At 38.7% G+C, this 22,302-nt stretch overlaps 1 protein-coding gene across 4 annotated transcripts in view; it reads left to right on the top strand.

Annotated features, from left to right (window-relative positions):
• The window catches only part of LOC107591934 (endonuclease V), a 208,601-nt gene that overhangs the window by 2,567 nt on the left and 183,732 nt on the right, over window positions 1-22,302 (top strand). For 3 of the 4 annotated variants that reach the window (XR_001609923.1, XM_016281226.1, XM_016281225.1), the window contains exon 2: window positions 11,309-11,480. The exons of the other annotated variant lie outside the window; for it this stretch is intronic. Coding sequence is in view for 2 of the 3 variants with exons in the window: in XM_016281226.1 (XP_016136712.1) it covers window positions 11,309-11,480 (172 nt within the window). In the remaining variant the exon portion in view is untranslated. The remainder of the gene's footprint in view (window positions 1-11,308; window positions 11,481-22,302) is intronic. 4 annotated transcript variants of the gene reach the window in all.

Genomic DNA, 22,302 nt, shown 5'->3' with positions numbered 1-22,302 from the left:
AATTTATTTCACAATATAGTTCTTAATTTCGGTCGATACAATATAATTCCGATATCGATATGAACCGTATTAAAGCCTCGTAAAAACTGCCAAGAACGCCCACAACAGATGTCTGTGCATACAAATTTATGAAAAATGAATTTGCCAAGTCTATGACACCTCATATAAAACCATATAATATTTTAGAACAAAAACAGCACAAATAAATGAATGTTCACCTTTTATTTGTATTTAGCCTTTATTCAAACAAGAAATGTGAAATAACTGTCAAATAATGGTCTCAGACTCACCTTATTAAAGGGGTCATATGATGTTGCTAAAAAGAACATTATTTGGTGTAATGAAATGTCTTTATGCGGTTTAAGGTTAAAAAAAACATGATTTTCCACATACTGTACATTATTGTTTTTCTTCTATGCTAGGCCTGTCACAATAACAACTTTTTGTTGTGCGATATATTGCCCCAGAAGTAATTGCGATAAGTGATATTATTGTCATTTTAAAGACCATTTTATGCCACTGAATATATAATCATAATGTAACAGCATAATAATGCAAGATGCCCTACACCCTTCCAAATGACAACAAACTTTAAATTTTTAAGAATATTTAGATCATGGAAATTAAGTAACAAAATATTAGATACCTTAAAAACCTGAATAAATGGTAAATAAACATTTTCTAACAAAAAGTGCAAAGTAACAAGTAGAAAAAAAGAAAACTGCACAAAGAACTTGTATGGAGATTTTTCCATCGACAGATTTTTCCCTGACCTTCTTTTCTCTGTAAATTAAGGGTGCACACTATTGCTGAAAAACACAATCACTACTTAACAGTCAGATGTCCGTATGCACAAAGGCACAGATCCCTAAACAAGACCATATCTGCAGATGAAACTTTGTTTGTAGAAGCATTTAAAAAAAAATGTAAACTAGCACCTCATGTCTACACCACGTTATGTACGAGAAGCTGCAAAAGACACAGGCGCAAGTGGAATGTACAAAACATGGTGAAATAATTTTTTAAGTAAATGTAATGGGCGATATATTGCGTCACCAAAAATGATTGAGGTCATGTACATATATTGCGCAATAAGTCGATATATTAACTATTGCGACAGGCCTACTCTATGCCCCGCCTTTTTGAAACGCGTCGATTTGAAAAAAAAAGCTCATCGGTCTGAAAAGCAAGGTGTGCTCTGATTGGCCAGCTATCCAGTGCATTGTGATTGGCCAAATACCTCAAGCGTGTGACGGAAATGTTACGCCCCTACCATACTGTGATGCCCTGTCCGGCCGGAGCGACGAAACAAAAATTAAAACCCATTATAAACGAGGCATTTGTTGCATCCAGTGGGGACATAATTACGGATTATAATGACTTGTACTGTGTTTTTACGCATTGCATCGCGCCGTGTAAACCTAAAACCATGTCTGCATTTGTGATCGGTGAAATGACAAACAAGCGCTACTCTACACTGCTCAAAACTCGCATTTGAATCATCAGTGGCAAATCCTTTAAATATGAAAATGTACTTGCAGTCTGTGAGTCAGAACAGCCGGCATTGTAGTCTACTCTATCAGGATCAGGAAACAGTCCTCCATAAAATGTGCTGCACACATCTGAATATGAACTAGAGGTCTGCGCGGGACTGTTTTTTTTTAGTCGCGCTCCTGCAAGGTTCTATTCCGCACCCACCCGCTTCCGCTATATATTCACTCTTTGTTCACACTTCCCAACCCGATGGTTCCCGCTAAATTTAGATTTCGTTTCCAGAATCTCACATTTAAATTTCCGCTACTGAAGAAAGAGAGAGAGGCTGACAAATAAAAGTGTAGTCTGCACAAAATTGTTATTTTATTTGTCTCGTCAAGAGTCTTGAATTTATTGACTTTGACTTTATATGAATTATCTTAAGACACAAAATTTGTTTAATATTTTATGCAACACAGTAGGGAAAAAAAAGTGTCTGTTACGGATAGATAACTCAGAATCCAGTTGCAAGTGAAGTGATTTATTGTGACAATAAATAGTACACAGGATCACAAGCCAAACGTGAGGATTCAGGTGAGTAGACATGAACACACGGGGATTGCGAAGCCCTGACCCGATCCAGCTATGGCAGTGGAATCCAGCGAGACTTCGATGATTTCCCACACTGGAAATAATCCAAGGCAGGGATCCACCGGGCACACAGACTCTGGAGAGAAAAACAAGCATGAGCAAGGACAAACAACGATCTGACAACATGCAGTACAACACACGAGACAGATAAAGACAGGACAGAACGAGCGACAGGTGCAGCCACGCTGATTAGCTCGTCAGCACCGCGGTTGCCGGAGCAACGTTGAATGAGCAATCAGACCGGTAACAATACACAGGCATGCAGCAATGAACACACGGATCCATGAACCGTGACAGTACCCCTCCTCCTAGGAGCGCCTCCAGAGGAACATACCTGTCGATTGTAATCATCGATAAGCGAATGATCCAATATGTCCCTAGCAGGAACCCAACTCCTCTCCTCCGGACCATAACCCTCCCAGTCTACCAGGTACTGAAATCCGCATCCCCTCCGCCTCGAGTCCAGAATGCGTTTTACCGAATAAGTGAGTTCCCCATCTACGAGTCGCGGCGGTGGGGGAACTGGGGCAGGCACCTCTGGACAAAGGCGTGGGCAGAGGGGACCGTGACTTCGGATTCCATACTCTGAAAAATAGGTGGCTGGTAACTTATGCTACACTCAAACGGAGATAGGCCTGTAGATGACACTGGTAAAGAATTGTGAGCGAACTCCACCCACGAAAGTTGATGACTCCAAGAGGATGGTTTCTGAGACACCAAACACATAGATTGCCACCAGAGCCGTTGTTTAATGAGAAAAACTGTTCGACTAACCCCCGGATGACCGGCTACTTTGGAAGAATGACCCCAACGGATGACATTGGACCGTAATCCTTCTGGCACAAATAAACAACTCGATGGGCATCTGGGCGGAGGCGTTACCCCTTGTAAGGCCTACGGACCTTCAATTCGATCTCCCAAGTCATAGCCGACACCACGATGTTCTGTGGCAGGATGGATTCGGGAGACAACGGGCGTTCAGATCTGTCAAAAATGCGGAACAAAGCATCAGGTTTAATGTTCTTAGAACCTGGACGATAAGAAATTGAAAAATGAAAGCGACCGAAAAATATGGCCCACCGAGCCTGCCTAGAATTGAACCTTTTAGCAGACCTGATGGTACTCCAGGTTCTTATGGTCGGTCCAGACTATTAAAGGTTCCTCCGAACCCTCCAACCAATGACGCCATTCTTCCAAAGCCAGCTTGACTGCTAGCAACTCTCTATTACCAATGTCATAATTTCATTCGGCAGGAGACAAAAATACGTGCATGGATGCATCTTACCGTCCGCGGAAGAACCCTGGGAAATGGATCAGGGGCCACCAGAATGGGAGCTGAAACAAAGCAACTCTTTAGTTTTGAAAATGCAGCTTCCGCCACACCTGGCCACCTGAACGTCGTTTTGGTGGAGGTCAAGGCAGTCAAAGGGGCGGCTAACTGGCTGTAATTGTGAATGAAACGCCGGTAAAAATTGGCAAAGCCCAGAAACCTCTGCAGGGCCTTGTGGGAATCCGGGGTTGGCCAATCTACCACAGCCTGCACCTTGTCGGGATCCATGCGCACTCCCTCGGATGACACGATGTACCCTAGGAAAGGAACATATTGTGCATGAAAAACGCATTTCTCCGACTTGCCAAAAAAAGCCCATTCTCTAGCAGCCTCTGAAGCACTGACCTGACGTGCTGAACATGTTCCTGGAGAGAATGAGAAAAAAAATCAATATGTCATCCAGGTAGACATATATGAACTGATCAACCATATCTCTCAGCACATCATTGACCAGTGCCTGGAAAACCGCAGGAGCATTAGAGAGCCCAAATGACATAAGATACTCAAAATGCCCCCTGGAGGTATTAAAAGCGGTCTTCCATTCATCCCCCTCCCTTATGATAGGCATTGCGAAGATCCAACTTTGTGAAAAAGGAAGCACCCGGCAGACTCTCAAAGGCTGAAGACATCAACGGCAAAGGATAGGTATTCATCACCGTGATGCTGTTCAACCCTCGATAGTCAATACAAGGACGAAGGGAACCATCTTTCTTTTCCACAATGAAAAACCCCGTGCCTGCAGGAGAAAAAGAGGGTCGGATGATCTTGGCTGCCAGAGAATCAGAAATATATTTCTCCATGGCCTCCATTTCCGGAGCGGAAAGGGAGTATAATCTGCCCTTAGGCGGAGACGTACCTGACGATAAATATATCGCACAATCATAAGGATGATGCGGAGGAAGAGAAGCAGCCCGGGACTTACTGAACACTCCCTTCAGGTCAAGATACTCAGCAGGCATGTTTGACAGATCCACATGTTCATCCTGAAACACAGAACAAGACACAGAAGAACAAGCAGACAACAAACATGACAATATTCACTCCAGGATGAGACTGTGTTTTGACACCAGTTTATATTGGGGTTGTGTAATGATAGCCAGGGGTGACCCAAGACCACCGGAGCCAAAGGGGAGTCGGTGATAAGGAAGGAGATGTTCTCAGTGTGGTTGCCTGACGTAACGAGCCTCACCAACTGCGTGGAATGGGTGACCGGTGAGAGAGACTGACCGCAGAGTGCACTGACTGAGATGGGGGAGTCGAGTGGAACCAAATTAATTCCCATCTTGCGATCCAGGAAATTTCCCTCTGAACCAGAGTCAATGAGAGCTTTACAATGGAATGTGTCCCGACCTATGAGTAGTTGAACTGAGAGAAGCATTACTTCAGAGGAGGTTTTCTCCACCGCAACTCCGCCCACCAGTACTTTGGCTTTTACCGGGCAGCGTGCTACAATGTTACCCGCAGCACCACAGTACAAACATAAGCCCAAGCTTCTGCGTCTCTCCTTCTCCTCCCGTGAAAGACGGGCTCTGCTCACCTGCATAGGCTCGCGATCGGAGAGATAATCGGAGGAACCCCTCGTCGAAGCGACGAATTGATCTCCACTTTTACCCACCGATAACTGTAGAGCTCGCTCGTCACGCCGTCGCAGTCTATTGCCGACTCGGATAGCCAGATCGATCAACCTGTCAAGTGAGGTGGGTAGTTCTAATGTGTAGATTTCATTGGTGATACGATCGGCCAGTCCATGCCTAAAAATGTCCCACTGCGCTTCCTGATTCCACTTACACTCTGCCGCCAAAGTGCGAAACTCAATCGAGTAATCGGTGACAAAGCGATTTCCCTGGCGTAACTCAGCCAACTCCCGCGTCGCCTCCCTGCTGGATGCCGCCCGATCAAAAACTTTCCTGATTTTGTCTGAAAAGGACTGGAATGAAGAACAACAATGATGCTTTTGCTCCCACACCGCTGTTCCCCAGAGCGCCGCACATCCAGTCAGCAGCGTAATTACAAACGCCACCTTGGACTCCTCTGTGAAAAAAGACGAAGGCTGGAGAGCAATATGACGAGAACAGGTCAGCAGAAATGATCGACATAACGGGCTCACTTAAATAGACTGTTGGAGGCGGTAGGCGGGGCTCAGCCCGCCGGCTGGGGAACTCCACAGGTGAGGCCGTTGAGGAATCGAACGCAGTTGGGCCGCTTCAGACCTTAGCTGTCAAAATTGGGTGGTTAAATCCGAGACTTGCGTTATCAGAGTCTGTACAGCTCGACCGGTAGCCAGGATCTGCTGTTCCTGCTGCTCCATGCGAGCACTGCTGCCGGAAAGAATGTCTCTGAGCTCCGCGACACTTGCTGAATCCATCCTGGTCAGATCGTTCCGTTACAGATAGATAACTCAGAATCCAGTTGCAAGTGAAGTGATTTATTGTGACAATAAATAGTAAACAGGATCGCAAGCCAAATGTGAGGATTCAGGTGAGTAGGCGTGAACACACAGGGATTGCGAAGCCCTGACCCGATCCAACTAGGGCAGTGGAATCCAGCGAGACTTCGATGATTTCCCACACTGGAAATAATCCGAGGCAGGGATCCACCGGGCACACAGACTCTGTAGAGAACAACAAGCATGAGCAAGGACAAACAACGATCTGACAACATGAAGTACAACACACGAGACAGATAAAGACAGGACAGAACGAGCGGCAGGTACAGCAGCGCTGATTAGCTCGTCAGCACGTTGCCGGAGCAACGCTGAACGAGCAATCAGACAGGTAACAATACACAGGCATGCAGCAATGAACACACGGATCCATGAACCAGTGTCAGAGAAAATAAAAATTTACAAAAATTGTATTTATTTTTATTCGTCTTGTCAGGATACAATTCGTTTAACATTGACAACACAATAGGGAAAAAGTGTCGCAGAGAAAAAAAAAGTTGTACAAAAATAACCTATTAGCTATTTTTATTCGTCTTGTCAAAATACTAAATTCGTTTGACATTTTTCTGTTAACACAGTAGGAAAAATGTTGCAGAGAAAAATAAATAAATACGACATCTTTCATTTAAAATTATAAGCTAAGCACCCTTCAAGGACAGCGCATCCACACTTTGTTCCATCCTTATTCTGCTGTCTCACTCATCGACAGCCTGCCTGTTCTGTCTGAGGGCCGTATATTTACCACAGGTACAGCCTGCTCTGAGCATCGATATGCACATGCTGCGCACAGACCACGCAAATAAAACGTGTGATGTTTAAAGCATGCGTGCATAACAGTCCAGCTGTACCGATGGTCAATAAGAATAAAGCGCAGAAATGCTGTTCTAAATGGACATCGGGAACGGGATATTGTTAGACCGCCCGCTCCCGTTCAAATTACACCAGAGTTAGCGACCGCTACCGCGTTTTATTCGGGAATTTAATCCCGCAGTGCAAAAAATTTGGTCGAATGCAGACCTCTAATATGAACTGTTCTGGAACAGTGCTGTAAATACAACTTAACCACTGATTTCTAGTCGTGTCCTCTTTTGGAAGGCCACACAAAGTAGTTTCGCTTTCACAACGAAACACAGCGTCACACCGCAGGCTTGAGTGAGGAACGGCCGGCGGGCTTGCGGCAACCACATGTGACGACTCCGCTTCATCCACGGTGAAAGCCTATCTGGCTCTTCACAGCGCGAAGTTGATGTATTTCCTCAGCGACCAGCACAGATCAGCTCTAGGCATGACGAAGCGGATATCATCCTCTTTTGGAAGGCCAAACAAAGTAGTTTCGCTTTCACAACGAAACACACAGCGTCTTCACGACAGCAACAATACTACAGTGAGAATAAAAGTTACACCTTCTTTCTTTGCGTGAACATTTAGGCGGCGTTATGCAAATCTTCCCACATTGTGACGTAGACATGTTTGGGTGTGTTAGAACGAGCCGTTTTGGGTAGGCGTGGTTGATTCTTAACTTTTATAAAGAATATCTCTTTGGATTTGAGACTTTAGTCTTTGCAACTTTACAGATCTTCTTTATGCACCAAGAGCTTGTAACACTTCAAAGAGAAAGGAAAAATTGAAACTGCATCATATAACCCCTTTAATTATTAATATCTTAAACTTCAAGCTATAGGCTATCATACTCTTACCAGTCAAAAGTTTTTGAACAGTAAGATTTTTAATGTTTTTAAAGAATTCTCTTCTGCTCACCAAGCCTGCATTTATTTGATCCAAAAATACAGCAAAAACAGTAACATTTAGAAATATTTTTACTATTTAAAATAACTGATTTCTATTTTAAAATGCAATTTATTCCTGTGATTTCAAAGCTATATTTTTTTTTAGCATCATTCTAATATTCTGATTTGCTGCTCAAAAATAATTTATTATTATGTTGAAAACAGCGGTGTAGAATTTTTTCAGGTTTCTTTGATGAATAGAAAGTTCAGAATAACAGCATTTATCTGAAATATAAATATTTGTAAAATTATAAATGTCTTTATCATCACATTTGATCAATTTAAAGCATCCTTGCTTAATAAAAGTATTAATTTCTATAATTTCTTTAAAAAATAAAAATCATACTGACTCCAAGCTTTTGAATAGAATAGTGTATAATGTTACAAAAGCTTTTTATTTAAGATAAATGCTGATCTTTGGATCTTTCTATTCATCAAAGAATCCTGAAAAAATGTACTCAACTGTTTTAAATATTGATAATCAGCAAATTGGCATATTAGAATGATTTCTGGATCATGTAACACTGAAGACTGCAGTAATGATGCTGAAAATTCAGATTTGATCACAGGAATAAATTACATTTGAAAATATATTCAAATAGAAAGCAGTTATTTTAAATAGTAAAAATATTTCAAAATGTTACTGTTTTTGCTGTAGTTTGGATCAAAAAATTCAGGCTTGATGAGCAGAAGAGAGAAAAAAAAAAACTTAATCTCTTCAAAAACTTTTTACTGGTAGTGTAGGCTGATTATTCTTATAGATTGAAACAAATGTGCTTTAGCCAGTATAAAGAGTATGAAAAGTCGTCTGAGGTGCTGCAGAAAAATAAAATAAAAGAGCAACAACAAAAACATGTTGCTGGAGACGGGTTTATTGAAAATGCAAACTGATTGTCTGCCAGCAGGAGGCGCTTTGAGAGCGGTAGAACTAGCGGTTTCACCAGTAATGGCTGTAATCAAAGCAGCTCTGCTGAACGCTACTTTATCTGATAAAATGAAAAAGCCATCGAAACTTTTCTGAAGACAGTCCTTTCCCTTCAGAGATACATTCATATAAAACACCCGTGACGTGTTTTGATTTTGAAACGTCCAGTGCTCATGTTTATTCAACGAAGTCAAACGCCACAAACAAATCAATGTAAAGGAAATGTATATCGAAATATCGGAAATGTGTTTAAAAATCATATTGCGATACATATTGATATTGAATAGGGCTGTCACGATTCGTTGATTTTATTCAACTATTCGATTTTTAAAAATCATCGACTTAATTTTGCTTGCGTCGACTAACCAGCAAAATGCTGGAAGTGGCGCATTTCACAGACGAGAAGGTTTTCCAAGGCTGCATGATATATTAAACCCATTTAAAAATAATTAAGCATAATTGTGAATTCACAAACGCTATGATTTAATTAAATAATTATATGCGATGCAGTTCTAATACAGTAAATGCTGTCCTAAAGAAATGGCCAAATATTAAAGATTAAGTGGACATTTGAATGAAATGGTGCTTGGTCAATATTAAACAAGGATTAGATCGCACAGTAATGTGTAAAAATAATCTTCAGGCCGTTGGCGCCCCCTACAGGCCTTTGTTGTAATGCGTAATGTACGTTAGCTCTATTGTTTATTTTGTTCAATAAAACCATATGATTTCTTGCTTTTGATACTTTATTTGAACTAATTATTATTGCCTCATTGCTATTATATATGTATTTTAAGTAATTGTAAAGGCTATTGATCACTTACATCTATTTTTATTACCACAAAACATGTATTATAATTATAGGGTACTATGAAATCCGTTTTATTTCGAAATTATTTTTTTTCCATTTTCATTTGTCTATACTCTGTTTTAATGATTAAATTAAAGTGTTTTTTTATTATAATTTTATTAGTAGTCGACTAGAACACCTGGATATGTTGTCATTCTTACACTATAATACTGAACTTTGATTTCAGTGATTTGGACTGTGAGATGGACACTTGCTTCTTGCACTTTATGTTGCACTTTACTTTTTTACTTTTGGATTTCGTTTGGTTTAATGAAATATAGTTTAATAAAATATTCTTAACTAAAATTGTAGATTTTTTGTGTGGGAAATTAATCGTTTAGATTAATCGAAATAAAAATAGTCGTTAGTGGCAGCCCTAATATTGAATTATTGTCCAGCCCTACGCTGTAACGATGTAATCAATATTATATACTTCACCTGTCAGTGGTTTTAATGTTGAGGCTGATCAGTGTAAAGGGGATAGGGAGTGATTCAGACAGTGTAAATATACTTTCTATTTGGGTGAAATGTGTCCGTCCCACCTGAATTTTACACAAAATGTGTCCGTCCCACCTGAATTTTACACACAATGCTTGTGTAGAATATTTTAAAACACGATGGGTGAGATCAAACATGGCAAATTGTTAGACATCCTTGGCATTATAAACAGCAATGATGAGTAGAATAATATAACACTGGTGCCATGCTCCAACGTGCAGTGCTGGTCAAATGTTTTGGTTTGGTAGTGTTTGGTGGATGTTTTATTTATTTTTTTAAACGTCTCTTCTGCTCACCAAATAAAAATGTGTTTTCTGTGTGAATATATTGTAAAATGTAATTTATTTCTGTGAGGCAAAGCTGAATTTTCAGCATCATTATTCCAGTCTTCAGTGTCACATTATCATTCAGAAATCGTTCTAATATGCTGATTTGCTGCTCAAGAAACATTTCTGATTATTATCAATGTTGAACATAGTTGTGCTTTTTCATATTTAGAAAAAAATATGGTAACACTTTAGTATAGGGTCCAATTCTCACTATTAACTAGTTGCTTATTAGCATGCCTATTATTAACATATTGGCTGTTTATTAGTGCTTATAAAGTACATATTCTGCATTACCATATTCTACATCCCTAATCCTACCCAATACCTAAACTTAACAGTTACCTTACTAACTATTAATATGCAGCAAATTAGGAGTTTGAGGCAAAAGTCGTAGTTAATGGTTTGTTAATGGCGAGAATTGGCCCTTAAAATAAAGTGACCAAAATATGTATTATTACTTTTATTCAGGAATAGATTGATCAGAGGTGACAGTAAAGATATTAATAATGTTACAAAACATTTCTATTTAAAATAAATGCTGTTCTTTTGAACTTTATATTTTCATCCAGGAATCCTGAAAAATAAAATGTATTAACGGTTTCACAATTTTTACTGTTTTTTATCAAATAATTGCAGTCTTGGTGAGCATAAGAGACATTCAAAAAGATTTTTAAAAATCTTAGCGATCCCAAACTTTTGACCAGTAGTTCAAATGACATGCACTTCAAAAACAACACCATCAGCATAAAAAAACAAAACCTATCTAAATCTAAAGGGCATCTATCTTAACTTTTAAACTTTGACCATCACCAGCTGTCAAGTGCTACTTTGCCAGGCTGCAACATAAACAAAATGCTATTGGCTATTTTTAAAAAATGGAGATGGGCCACATGATATGCCCTGCTCTGACTTTCTGTTTCAGTGGAAATTACGTCAACATATTGAATAATGCTGGGTATTTAAAGACAATTCAGAGGGACTTTAAAGATTTCTATAATGTATGTGTATATGTGTGTGTCAAGGGAGCAGTCACGTCTTAGAGAAAGTGTGAAGGAGGAGGACACAGAGGATTGGCAGAGGAGTCCAGACTTCAGCGGGCTGGAGAAAGTGGGAGGAGTAGATCTTTCATTCATTAAAGGCGATGACATCAATGCCTGCGCTCATCTGGTGGTGCTCACGTACCCTCATATGAAGGTGCACATCTCCACTTAGATCCGCTTATCTTTTGCTGTAAAACCTCTAGCAATTGTCTACTGTTGATATACTGTATGCAAGATGCCTTGCTTTTATTGCCTTACAGGATAATTATGGATCAGTAGAGTTATATGCAGGTAAATGGTTAGGGTCACTTTGGCCTGTTAGACACAAGACAAGGCAACTTTTCACATTTTTATTTGGTGAGCAGAATGTTACTAATCTGTTTTACATTTACATTTAGTCATTTGGCAGATGCTTTTATCCAAAGCGACTTAAAAATGAGGACAATAGAAGCAATCAAAACTAACAAAAGAGAACAGTATGTACTGTAAGTGCAAATGACAAATCACTGTTAGCCTAACGCAGTACACGTAATAAGGTTTTTTTTTTTTTAAGATATATATATATATATATATATATATATATACACACACACACACACTCTATGGCTGCACGACAAATTGAAATGGAATCGAGATTGGGATTAGACAGAAGCTGTGATTGTCATGTGTATCTTTCAGTGAAGCACGGTTCTGTGATCAGCACCAATGGATCCTCTGTAGTAGGGCTGCACGATAAATCGAAATGGAATCGAAATTGCGATTCGACAGAAGCTGCGATTGTCATGCGTATCTTTCAGTGAAGCACAGTTCTGTGATCAGCAGTAAATCTCCATCCAAAGGCCAGAGGGCGCTCTCGCGCTGAAACTCCAAATACGCCTCGCAGAAGAAAGCTGCAGCTGAATAAACAGAAGATTCAACTGCTTTCATTGATTCAACGTGACAAATAAACACACGACTACGGCAATATACGGTTTATCTGAGTTCTCATTATTATAATTTTCATTAAAGGGGTCATATGATGCTGCTAAAAAGAACAGTATTTGGTGTATTTGGTGTAATGAAATGTGTTTATGCGATTTAAGGTAAAAAAAAACACATTATTTCCCACATACTGTACATTATTGTTTCTGTGCCTGAAAAAACGAGGTGTGCTGTGATTGGCCAGTTATCCAGTGCGTTGTGATTGGCCGAATACCTTAAGCGTGAGACGGAAATACAGCACGAAGTTGAAGTATTTCCTCAGCGACCAGCACGGATCAGCTCCAGGCATGACGAAGCGATATCGTCCTCTTTTGGAAGGCCAAACAAAGTAGTTTCGTTTTCACAACGAAGCACACGGTGTCTTTACGAAATGGCGGCGGAAACAACAAAACTACAGCGAGAATAAAAGTTACGCCTTCTTTCTTTGTGTGAACATTTGGGCGGCGTTATGCAAATCTTCCCACATAGCGATGTAGATATGTGGGGGCGTGTTAGAACGAGCCGTTTTAGGTAGGCGTGGCTGACTCTTAACTTTTATAAAGAATATCTCTTTGGATTTGAGACTTTAGTCTTTGCAACTTTACAGATCTTCTTTATGCACCAAGAGCTTGTAACACTCCAAAGAGAAAGGAAAAATTGAAATCGCATCATATGACCCCTTTAAAATAAAGTATATTTATAATGCAATGCCTTTATCACTGCTTAAATACTATGAAATATGTTGTGTGGCGCAAGTCAAACGAGCGTGGAAAGGAAATGTGCCAAATGAGCTTCAGTAGAACAACAGTGAACTGCGGTCTGGTGAGATGATGTTAGGCTATATGTCAGTAAAACAAACTTTCCTGTCCTGACAGCTGTTTTACCGTGCTCACGGCGCACACTCTTCAACTTTACGCGAATATAAGGCACGAATATAAGGCGCACGCTCTATATCGCTTCATCATAAATAAAGCTAACAAGAAACTATGAACATACAGTGTAGTTCTGTTGTCAGTTAAGCCATGAAATTACCAAAAAGGCGATTAGTGCATTCATGTATGTATGTATAGCATCACATTAAAGAACGTCTCTCAAATGCATGTACTAAAGTATTGTGCAATTCGAGATCATAATATAAGGCGCAAGCTGATGTTTTTTTTTTTTTGGTAATTTAATGCACAAGTAAATAGGAAAACAGTGCACTTATTCTAGAAAACATGCGCTATTTATTATTATTATTTTTTTACAAATGAAAATGAAACCATTTAAATGCATAAAATAACTAATTTTACATTCTGGCATTTATGTGCTGTTGACCTCTGGCCTATTTATTTTTTTTTATTTTTTTTAATTAGCCAATTCTTATCACTATCTGCATGTCTCATCAATGAGTATGCAATGATGGAGAACAAGCTTTTGGGGGTTTTGAGAACCAGAACCAAGCTGAATGAGCAATAAAGCTATAGTGAGCCCTTTTATTAAAATACCTGGAGGTGGGGAATAATACACATTGTTATATTCACTCAGCATTACTTGATCTAATTCACAAATATCTCAATTACAATTTAGTAGAAATTAATTGTATTCAGTTGTGTTTTAGGAACTAAAACAGTCCAATACTTTAGAGTCAATCACATTTTTATATTGAAATAAATGTAGATTACTGTGCCACCCCAGACTCGTTCCCTCCCTGGCCACCCCTATAAAAACATCCTGGCTCCGCCACTGCTAGAATGTTGGTTTGAGTTTCACCAAATTCAACTCAGATCATCTGAGGCTGTATCTTTGCAAATCTTAGACATATTGACACCAAACTTTGTGTGTCATTGTCAACTCACACTGACCACACCACATCAGCTGAATAAGCATATACTATGTGGAAACATGGAATTGGAGAATTTTCATATTCCATAGCTTCCATATTTTAATAAGTTTTTCAGCAGTTGAGCTCTCTTTTCACTCAATAAACAAGTAGAACTTCCACTTCCACTGCACGAGTTTAAGTCCCCAAAAAATAGAGCACATAGACCATGACAAGAAAATGGTTATAATTAGTGCTGGGCATTGACGCACATTTAAAAACTATTTTAAATGAAGTTTCTACTCCAAAGAATTTTCTGAAATATAAACATTTATACAGTGGTTGTGATGATAACTTGTTTTCATGACATTTGTTCAAACATTAAATGCTGAAAAAACGGATTACATAAGACATGACAAATTTCATTAAATTGTACTGTATCGCTCAACATACTTTATGATGCTTACTCCCATTTATTTCATGTTATAACTAGCAGTAAAGAGGAAGATGATGTTTGTAATCTAGCTTGTAAGCCACTGGCTAGCTAGTACGCTAACTGACGCTTACAGTAATGCTCGTCAGTAAAAACTAATAAAATCTGCCTTTATTATTAGAGTTATTAGGGCACATGGTGGGATTTAATCCAACAAACTAGATGCACTTAAGTACTGTTTACTAAAGTTGTTTAGGTTAACTATTGCATCCACCTGAAAGTTCACATATCACAGTGTAATTAAGTAAATTCAACAAATTTGTAAAAATCAGTTATGTTTACTCGCTTTTCTTAAGTAGATTCAGTGATTACTTTTTACAGTGTGCCATTGTTCTTCTCACCTCTCAAGCTCTGTCAGCTTGGATGGGGCCTAGCAGACATTTTCAGGTTTCTATAAGAGTTGTCTATAAGCCACTTTTGCTGTGTGCTTAGGGACATTGTCCTGTTGGAAGGTGAACCTTCTGCCCAGTATGAGGTTCTGAATGCTCTGTCTGGACTGGATTTTCATTAAGGCTATTTCTGTATTTTGTAGGGGTGCTCCGATTGATTGGCTACCGATCACTATCGGCTGATTATGGCTTGGGGAAGTTTGATCAGCGGTCTCTATAAGGGCCGATCTCATAAACCTATCTTAAGCTGATGACACGCCTGCCGTCAGAGGTTTGGCATGACATGCAGCGGCATCGTCTCAATATCTGTTATAATGCTGATGGTGAGGTACAATTCATATTTCTTTAGTAAATAACTTGCAAAATAATTTGAAAACTTTCTGTGAGATGTAATTTCACAAACAGCATGAGTGAATCACCGCGCTCTCTCTCTTTCCCTCTCTAAATGAGCAAATGGCTTCAAATCACCACATCACGTCTGCAAAATAAGCTTGCTGCACAGTTCACACATGAATTGTCACTTGCACAATCGAGGCAATGTTGCATCATCACTAAAGTTTATAATTTTCATTTATTTTTAATTTTTGCCCGTGTTTAAATCATTCAGCACTTGCGTGCTCTCCTAGAGACGGTGCACTCATGCACACTCAAAGCGCGCACACATAACACCAGGTTCACACATACTCTTGCTTATATTTTTTGCGTTTAAACACATCTATGAAAGATTGTATTACTGTACTGCGTAAAAAGAGAATCACAATGCTCAAAAAGCATTTTCAGTAACAAAGTTTAGATTTGAAATCAAAATGGATAAATCTTGTGTTTGTGGTAAACAGCCACGGATCAGTAGCGGACTCCTTTGTGTAGCGAATCAGCTCATGGGGAAATATGAATACCATTTGATATTCAGCAGATTTAAATCAAATGAAAAATGGTGTGTCTGATTGGTCCAGACGCTACATTTGTGAAAGCACAATGAGTCCGTGCTGCTTCTGTACCACTTACATGGACTGCATACGCAGTGCAAACGGAGTATGTGTGAACCTGTCAAGAGGCCACCTCATACAGCTCACGAAATCGGGCTTGTGCTGTAAGCTATTGTGCAACAATTGCCTCATTGTAAAAACAAAAATGCACTGCATGATCAAACATTTAGGTGAGATAATTATATATTTTTTTAAAATGTAGAAAAGAAAAGGCACCCCTCAATTAAAAAAAACCCCCCACAAGAGTCACCTAAGAGGGGAATTCCCTCATTTTCAAAAATAAAATTCAGGCCCTGAATGAATGTCTGTAAAAATCCTGACTGGAGCATCACTATAAATAATTCTACATTATAAAAAGAAGGCTTCAAAAAGGTCGGTATCGGTTATCGATTTCCTTCAAACATGCTTAGAATTGTGGTTCATCAGTCCAGAGAATCTTGTTTCTCACAATCTGAGAGTTCTGTAGGTGCTTTGTTGTAAATTCCAAGTGTGTTTTCATGCGTCTTCACTGAGGAGAGGACTGAGTTTGGTCACACGGCCATAAAGACCAGGGCCCGTATTCACAAAACATTTTATCTTACCACTAAGAGTTCTCTTAAATAGCACTAAAAGTTTTTAGCTAAGAGTTTTCTCTTAAAATCTATTCACAAAGCTGCTGAGACACATTTTACTAAGGAATAGACAGAAGTCTTAAGCTAAGTGATTTTTCTGGTCGACTAGTAGTCGTTCATTTTAAGCATTAGTCGACTATTAGTCGCACTTTTATTAATAAAGCATATAAATCATAATAATGAGCCTTAATTGCCTATAATAAGTGCTCAAGCGCACGCAAAAAAGACTTGCCACAGTGTACCGGCAAATATAATAATTATGAATGTGTTAGGGAAAAACAGCAAGTACACTGCATTAACATTTTAATAATTTATTGTTACACTAGTGCTTTCTGTTTTCGGTTTAAGAGATGAAGTCGGCAACACTGACTCGTCATCTCCGCATACGAGTACCTGTATGCATGTTTCATACGGATTAAATAATCTGAGAATATTTGTTTTCTATTTTAATTTTTTTCATTTAAAAGTTTCACTCTATAGATATATTTTTCATGTCTGTAATAAGGCAAGCATACACAGAGTTTCGAAGTGACGCGCTCAAGTTCACAGAGTCCGAGACGGCAGAAAGTGCATCCTGTTTGCTTTCATTATTTAAAGGGGTCATATGACGTCGCTAAAAAGAACATTATGTTGTGTATTTGGTGTAATGCAATGTTTTTATGCGGTTTAAGGTTCAAAAAACACATTATTTTCCACATAATGTACAAACCCAATTCCAAAAATGTTGGGACACCGTACAAATTGTGAGTAAAAAAGGAATGGAATAATTTACAAATCTCATAAATGTATATTTTATTCGCAGTAGAATATAGATTACATATCAAATGTTGAAAGTGAGACATTTTGAAATGTCATGCCAAATATTGGCTCATTTTGGATTTTATGAGAGCTACACATTCCAAAAAAGTTGGGACAGGTAGCAATAAGAGGCCGGAAAAGAGTGCATTGTGATTGGCTGAATACCTCAAGTGTGTGATGGAAATGTTACGCCCCTTAACATACTGTGATGCCCTGTGTCCCGGCGCGACAAGACAAAAACAATAAAACCCATAACAAACAAGGCATTTGTTGCATCCAGTGGGGACATAATTACTGATTATAATGACTTATACTGTCTTTTTACGCGTTGCGTATAGCGCTGCATAAACATAACCATGTCTGGAGAAGCGACAAACAACAAGCGCTACTCTACACTGCTCAGAACTCGCGTTTGAATCGTCAGTGGCAAATATAAAAAAAACGTACTTACAGGCTGTGAGACAGAAGAGCCAGACTGTCCTTGCAAAGTTGGAACTGCCCCACTTTATAGAAACAAACACTGGCATTGTAGGCTACTCTCACAGGAAACAAAATGTCCTCCGCAAAATGTGCTGCACACATCTGAATATTTGGGTTGAACTGTTCTGGAACAGTGTTGTAAATACAACTTAACCACTGATTTCTAGTTGTGTCCTCTTTCGGAAGGCCAAACAAAGTAGTTTCGCTTTCACAATGAAACACAGTGAGAGTGAGTGAGTGGCGGCTGGTGGCCTAGAGTGAGGAACGGCCGGCGGGCTAGAGTGAGCGGCGGCGGATTCGACGAAGGAGCGGCCGGCGGGCTTGTGGCAACGTGGTAAACATGGCCTTGTCCCAACTTTTTTGAGATGTGTTGATGCCATGAAATTTAAAATCAACTTATTTTTCCCTTAAAATGATACATTTTCTCAGTTTAAGCATTTGATATGTCATCTATGTTGTATTCTGAATAAAATATTGAAATTTGAAACTTCCACATCATTGCATTCTGTTTTTATTCACAATTTGTACAGTCCCAACTTTTTTGGAATCGGGTTTGTACATTATTGTTGCTCCTCTATGCCCTGCCTTTCTGAAACGCGTCGATTTTTACAAAGCTCATCATTCTGAAAAGCGAGGTGTGCTCTGATTGGCCAGCTATCCAGTGCATTGTGATTGGCTGAATACCTCAAGTGTGTGATGGAAATGTTACGCCCCTTAACATACTGTGATGCCCTGTGTCCCGGCGCGACAAGACAAAAACAATAAAACCCATAACAAACAAGGCATTTGTTGCATCCAGTGGGGACATAATTACTGATTATAATGACTTATACTGTCTTTTTACGCGTTGCGTATAGCGCTGCATAAACATAACCATGTCTGGAGAAGCGACAAACAACAAGCGCTACTCTACACTGCTCAGAACTCGCGTTTGAATCGTCAGTGGCAAATATAAAAAAAACGTACTTACAGGCTGTGAGACAGAAGAGCCAGACTGTCCTTGCAAAGTTGGAACTGCCCCACTTTATAGAAACAAACACTGGCATTGTAGGCTACTCTCACAGGAAACAAAATGTCCTCCGCAAAATGTGCTGCACACATCTGAATATTTGGGTTGAACTGTTCTGGAACAGTGTTGTAAATACAACTTAACCACTGATTTCTAGTTGTGTCCTCTTTCGGAAGGCCAAACAAAGTAGTTTCGCTTTCACAATGAAACACAGTGAGAGTGAGTGAGTGGCGGCTGGTGGCCTAGAGTGAGGAACGGCCGGCGGGCTAGAGTGAGCGGCGGCGGATTCGACGAAGGAGCGGCCGGCGGGCTTGTGGCAACCACATGTGATGACCCCGGGCTGGACTCCGCTTGTTCCACGGTGAAAGCCGATCCGGCGATCCACAGTGCAAAGTTGATGCATTTCCTCAGCGACCAGCACAGATCAACTCTAGGCATGACGAAGTGGATATCGTCCTCTTTTGGAAGGCCAAACAAAGTAGTTTCGCTTTCACAATGAAACACACAGCATCTCCACAACATGGCGTGCAACAATACTACAGCGAGAATCAAAGTTACGCCTTCTTTCTTTGCGTGAACATTTAGGTGGTGTTATGCAAATCTTCCCACATCGTGACGTAGACATGTGGGGGCGTGTTAGAACGAGCCGTTTTAGGAGGGCGTGGTTGACTCTTAACTTTGTAGTAGGGCTGAAGCTATCGAATATTTTAGTAATCGAGTATTCTACCGAAAATTCAATTGAGTAATCGGATAAGAAGAACTTTTTCTTTATTAAAGAGCAATACTAAATATACAAGAGAAAATAAGACGGGTCTCTTAAAATTAACAAGTAATTTGTTTCCTTTTTAGAAAAATTTAAATTTTTATTGCTGTAATTGCATATATTAATAACTGTGAAAACTAAACCCATTTAGTGCATTTAATTGCCATATTAAATTCAAAATGCAAATACAAATATATAAGAATATAAAAATCAATTTCAAATTACTTAAAAAAAGTTAAACAGTACAACCAAAAACTAAGACATAAGTCAGAATAATAGTAATACAATAATAATAATAAAACCTAAACATTGTTCAACTTAACTTTCAAGTTTCAGCCTAACTACAGCTCAGGCATGACATAAGCCTTTACTGTCTTCTTAGAAGGCTTTGTGGCTTTTGTAAGAGTCAAAAATTAGTGGGCAGGAAGCTAACGTGGAACAAAAACAAGAATCCATATACATAACATTTATTAACATTTTTCAGCAACATGAATTTAAAGTTATTTGGAGAATAAACCCTCTTAAATTTCTCTCTGCATACTGGTGTGTGTGTAATCCTTTAAAGGAGCATGTGGTTGCAAACACAGTGCTCTGTATGTAGTTACAGTAAATGGTAGGGATGCGCCGAAATGAAAATTCTGGGCCGAAACCAAGAATTCTGGATGTGCTTGGTCGAAAACTGAAACTGAAAATGCTTTGTAATAATTATTTATTTTATTAAATAATATAAAGTAATTTTGTAAGACTTTTTAATTTAACTCAATTTTAATGACACGGAATTTAAAAAACACAAGCCAATAAAATAACCACACTTTTATTGAAAGAAAATTGGACAGAAAATATATTAATATTAAATATCAATGTATTATTTTTATTCAGTTCTATGCAACAGAATCAGACATAACTGTTGTTGTTTTTGACTAATTATCCAAATAATGTATAGTCCTACAAACAGGGTTTTTCCTTTCTCAAAATGCTGCGGAGGTGGTACCATCCTGATCATGTGCACACAATGTGCCCACCCTTCAAGTGGCTGAAACAAACACTTTTTACACGCAACATATTTTAGGTGTTATAGTAATTATAGCTATGATTAAAGAAAATGATAGTTATAAAGTTATGTTTTATTTTCTCTCACCTAATGTTTTATTGTTATTTATTCTTAAAATAGCCTTATGAAATGTTTTCTTTTTCCTCAGAAATTCTGTGTTGTGTATCTGGATATCAAATGAAGGCATAAAACATTAATATAATTTATCTTTAAATTATTCAACATTAAACTTATTGGCAAACAAAGGGGATTTATGAGAATGCGGTAAATGAGCAGAATGCACATTGATAGAGCGGAATTTTGAACGGACCGTCACATGGCGCAGTGATGTCGGCTGGAGGAGAGTGAAACCTGAACACTGCTGGGTGGCGCGGCATATATTTTCGGCGGCCGAAAATTCGAGTGTGTCTTTTTTTTTCTTCTTTTTTTTTCGTACAGTTTATATCTATGTTTAATTTGAATTTCGACACAATAAATGTTTTAACAGGATAGTACTGATGAATAAGCTTAAAATAAATCTCTTTAACCTTATTTACCAATAAATACTTGTTAGGAAGCGTCCAAACCTTTTTCCACAAAATATTGTTCACTGATCTATTCCATTTTGAAATAGCATGAGGAGTGGAAACACAATCATTAAGAAAAAGAAAGCGAATATTTCTGTTATTTTTCAATGTAGATTTAAAACATATCCCACCTACATACGTGTCAACTGGGTCTGGGAGAGGCATTTCAGAACTTGTCAAAGCACTGTTATAGCCCTTAAATAACATAATTACACCATTCAGAATAGCACCAAATACAGTGGCAAACTGTTTTGGAGTAACTGGAAACTTATAGTGAGAAAGAAATTCTTGATAAGTAAACAAGTAACCATTCTGATGAAATAATTGACTAACCCGATTGATACCATTCTTAAACCAGTTTTCAAAAAATAGGGACTTATGTTTATAACATATATTCTTATTATTCCAAATAAAGTAATTAGTTGGAGAAAAATTGTGTTTGAAAATCATAGACCATGACAAAAGTGCTTGCTTGTGGAAATTAGAGAGAGCAACAGGGATCTTCTCAATACTGTAGTTACATAATAATAGAAAATTCAAACCTCCCAACTGTGAAAAGATATATTCTGGTATAATATTCCAAATACTGGATGGATTTTTCCAAGTAATTCCTCAACCATTTCAATACCAATTTTAAAGGTATTATTTAACATTGCAAAATCAACCAAATTAAGACCTCCGTTACTGTAGCTGTTAGATAGAACAGATTTTTTGACGTAATGCGTCTTATTTTTCCATACAAAGTTACATAATTGTTGATCAATCTTTTTACACATCGCTTTATCAGGTTCTAAAGAGATAGCTGCATATGTTGGACATGAAATGCCTTCTGCCTTGGAGAGGAGAATCCTTCCTTTTAGAGACAAGTCTCTCTGAAGCCACTGATTGAGTTTTCTTTTAGTTTTCTCTAAGATAGGCAAGAAGTTTAAATCACATCTAAGTTTTGGATTTTTGGATATTACTATTCCAAGGTAGGTCATTGACTTGGATATTACATATACTGGAAACAGAGAGTTGCTTAACTGGCAGCAATTCACATTTGTGCACATTAAGAAGAAGCCCAGAAGCA

Source organism: Sinocyclocheilus grahami, unplaced genomic scaffold, assembly GCF_001515645.1.
Source record: "Sinocyclocheilus grahami isolate Dianchi unplaced genomic scaffold, SAMN03320097.WGS_v1.1 scaffold148.1, whole genome shotgun sequence".
NCBI lineage: Eukaryota > Metazoa > Chordata > Actinopteri > Cypriniformes > Cyprinidae > Sinocyclocheilus > Sinocyclocheilus grahami.
The sequence above is the reverse complement of the archived record's forward strand: the minus strand, read 5'-3'. Positions and strand labels throughout refer to the sequence as shown.